The 715-nt window shown below is 56.2% G+C and overlaps 1 protein-coding gene across 1 annotated transcript in view; it reads left to right on the top strand.

The window, feature by feature from the left end:
* MROH1 (maestro heat-like repeat family member 1) overlaps positions 1-715 on the top strand; it is a gene marked incomplete at both ends in the record, with an annotated part of 15,937 nt that overhangs the window by 2,174 nt on the left and 13,048 nt on the right. Inside the window, one exon of the mRNA XM_010025001.1 lies at positions 257-376. Within this exon, the coding sequence (XP_010023303.1) occupies positions 257-376 (120 nt within the window). The remainder of the gene's footprint in view (positions 1-256; positions 377-715) is intronic.

Below are 715 nucleotides of genomic sequence, written 5' to 3'. Positions count from 1 at the left end.
GAGGGGTCAGTGGTGGCCTGGGCAGGGCTGGGAATGGTTGGACTGGATGAGCTTAAAGGTCTTTTCCAGCCTGGTTGATTCCATGATTCTGTGGTTCTGTGTCCTGCTGCTCCAAGTGTCCCGGCTGTTCACAGCCAGACTGTGTCCTTCAGCTCTGCTTCAGGGCACTGCAAGGAGGAACGTGTCTGTGAGCAGCTCCCTCTGCTCCAGGGCTCAGCTGGTCTCGGGGCTGGTGATGTTCCTCTTCCTCTTCCAGAACTTCCTGTACAAATGCATTGGGACGACACTTGGGGCCTGCAGCAGCAAAGACCTTGTGCAAAAGCAGCTCCAGGAGCTCCTGGAAACAGCCAGATACCACGAGGAGGCAGAAAGGGAGGTGAGTTGTGCCAGACATGCCAGAGCTCATCCCTATGGAGCAGGAGAGGAGCCCTGCCATGCTGACCCCTCCTCGAGCTGCGCCAGGGGAGGGTTGGGTGGGATATTGGGAACAATTCCTTCCCCAGAGGGTGCTCAGGCATTGGAACAGGCTGCCCAGGGCAGTGCTGGAGGCACCATCCCTGCAGGCATCTAAAGGATGTGTAGATGTGGTGCTTGGGGACATGGGTTAGTGGTGGCCTTGGCAGTGCAGGGCAATGATTGGACTCGATGATCTTCAAGGTCTTTTCTAACCTGACCAATTCCATAATTCAGTGATCATTTTCCAGCCCCACCACAC

This window comes from Nestor notabilis, unplaced genomic scaffold, assembly GCF_000696875.1.
Source record: "Nestor notabilis isolate BGI_N333 unplaced genomic scaffold, ASM69687v1 scaffold16442, whole genome shotgun sequence".
Classification (NCBI taxonomy): domain Eukaryota; kingdom Metazoa; phylum Chordata; class Aves; order Psittaciformes; family Psittacidae; genus Nestor; species Nestor notabilis.
Note: the sequence above shows the minus strand (reverse complement) of the source record. Positions and strands in the feature narration are given on the sequence as shown.